Source organism: Penaeus japonicus, unplaced genomic scaffold, assembly GCF_977035675.1.
Source record: "Penaeus japonicus unplaced genomic scaffold, GWHDUDI00000001_assembly GWHDUDI00000020, whole genome shotgun sequence".
NCBI classification, from domain to species: Eukaryota; Metazoa; Arthropoda; class Malacostraca; order Decapoda; family Penaeidae; genus Penaeus; species Penaeus japonicus.
Window position 1 is genome coordinate 4562641 of NW_028234422.1, and position 2276 is coordinate 4564916.

The 2276-nt window shown below is 40.3% G+C and overlaps 1 protein-coding gene across 1 annotated transcript in view; it reads left to right on the top strand.

Annotated features, from left to right (window-relative positions):
• LOC147469616 (uncharacterized) overlaps window positions 1-2042 on the top strand; it is a 2107-nt gene extending 65 nt beyond the window's left edge. Inside the window, exons 1-2 of the mRNA XM_086548515.1 lie at window positions 1-471; window positions 2030-2042. The exon at window positions 1-471 is cut by the window's left edge and continues 65 nt beyond it. Of these exons, the coding sequence (XP_086404641.1) occupies window positions 1-471; window positions 2030-2042 (484 nt within the window). The remainder of the gene's footprint in view (window positions 472-2029) is intronic.
• Window positions 2043-2276: the final 234 nt, after the last annotated feature.

Genomic DNA, 2276 nt, shown 5'->3' on the forward strand with positions numbered 1-2276 from the left:
TTTAGGGTTACGGGCTTTAGGGTCACGGGCTTTAGGGTCATGGGCTTTAGGGTCATGGGCTTTAGGGTCATGGGCTTTAGGGTCATGGGCTTTAGGGTCATGGGCTTTAGGGTCATGGGCTTTAGGGTCACGGGCTTTAGGGTCATGGGCTTTAGGGTCATGGGCTTTAGGGTCATGGGCTTTAGGGTCACGGGCTTTAGGGTCACGGGCTTTAGGGTCATGGGCTTTAGGGTCATGGGCTTTAGGGTCACGGGCTTTAGGGTCACGGGCTTTAGGGTCATGGGCTTTAGGGTCATGGGCTTTAGGGTCATGGGCTTTAGGGTCATGGGCTTTAGGGTCATGGGCTTTAGGGTCATGGGCTTTAGGGTCACGGGCTTTAGGGTCATGGGCTTTAGGGTCATGGGCTTTAGGGTCATGGGCTTTAGGGTCACGGGCTTTAGGGTCATGGGTTTTAGGGTCATGGGCTTTAGGGTCATTGGCTCCGTGGAGGAAGAGAAGGAGAATTAGGGAAATGAAGGGGAAATAGGTGAGAGAAGAAGCGAAGGGAAGGGAAGGATTGGAGGGAGTGAGAGGGGGGGAGAGGCAAGGAGAGAGTGAGAGAGAGAGGGAGGGAGAGAGAGAGGGGAGGGGAGGAAGAAAGAAAGGTAGAGAGGGAAAGAGAGAGAGAGAGAGAGAGAGAGAGAGAGAGAGAGAGAGAGAGAGAGAGAGAGAGAGAGAGAGAGAGAGAGAGAGAGAGAGAGAGAGAGAGAAAGAAAGAAATAGAGAGAGAGGGGGGAGGGAGAGAGGAAGAGAGAAAGGGGAAGAGCGAGAGAGAGAGAGAGAGAGAGAGAGAGAGAGAGAGAGAGAGTATATTGACTTGAAATGTTTATTTACAGAACATTTTACATGCCCTGCAAAAAACTAGGGAAGGAAGTCAAAACATCTACCCAAGTTGGCCGAACTTCTATTGACTTAGGGGGGCCATAGACAAACATCAAATATGCACTGTAGTGTTCACCTTATTTGGTAACTAAGAGAGAGAGCGAGAGAGAGAGAGAGAGAGAGAGAGAGTGTGTGTGTGTGGTTGTGTATGCATTTCTGTCTGTCTGTCTGTCTGTCCGTCTGTCTGTCTGTCTGTCTGTCTGTCTGTCTGTCTGTCTGTCTGTCTGTCTGTCTGTCTGTCTGTCTGTCTGTCTGTCTGTCTGTCTGTTTGTCTGTCTGTCTGTCTGTCTGTCTGTCCGTCCGTCTGTCTGTCTGTCTGTCTGTCTCTCTTTATGTATGTAGGTATGTATGTGTCTATGCATGTATGCATCTATGTATGTATGTTTGTATATGTTTATATCAGAATTATAAGGATGATGATAATGATAATGATGATAACAATAGTAATAAGGATTATATTGATAATGATGATTATTACTATCATTATTGCTTTTGCTTTTATCTTTATCATTATTAGTCACAATAATCATCTTCATTTTTCATAAGCTCATTATATACGAACTGTGATCTGTGTCTCTTATTCTGAATAGCGATAGTATAACTAACAAATGACGACTATTGTGTGACATTTACTTGTTGTAAAAGGAATCTGAACATATGTCAATGGGATTTAAGCTGACAACGGTATTAAATCCCCTTTGATCAGCGTGATCATAAGTACTGTTAATTTCAGTAATTTGCATTTTGTTTTTCTTTTTTTGTAACTAAACCTTGTATATTTAGTCTTCATTTCTCTGCTTTATATATCATTCCATCTATACATTATAGACATATGGATACTACTACAAATATTCACATCCAGAAATCCAAATATAGATGATTGAATACTTTATTTTTATAAACTGATAATCATGATTTAAACAGCTAACGAATACAATATAGACAAGAAAATACTGGGAAAAAATCTATAACATAATTTTTAAAACATCCAACATATCCTAATTGCTGTGTTGTATGTAAGGATTCACTCACCGGATTTTACACCTCGCATATGAGGTCAAAATCAGGGGCTCTTTATATAAATAACATTTAATATTACCAATTGCAGATTCTGGATCTAAGGTAGTCTGACTTTCATTTCATAAACATAAGGAAGATATGCAATAAATACATAAATACATAAATACATGAATAGATAAGTAAATAAATACAGCTTTACAGTAAGAACGCAATTACTGTGTTTTTTTATTATGGTATAATGTACACATACGTTACTGTTTATCTACTTTTGTTTCAGCACATATATATATATTGTTACTTTTCTGATTGAGGATAATTACAGTGATTGGCACCAT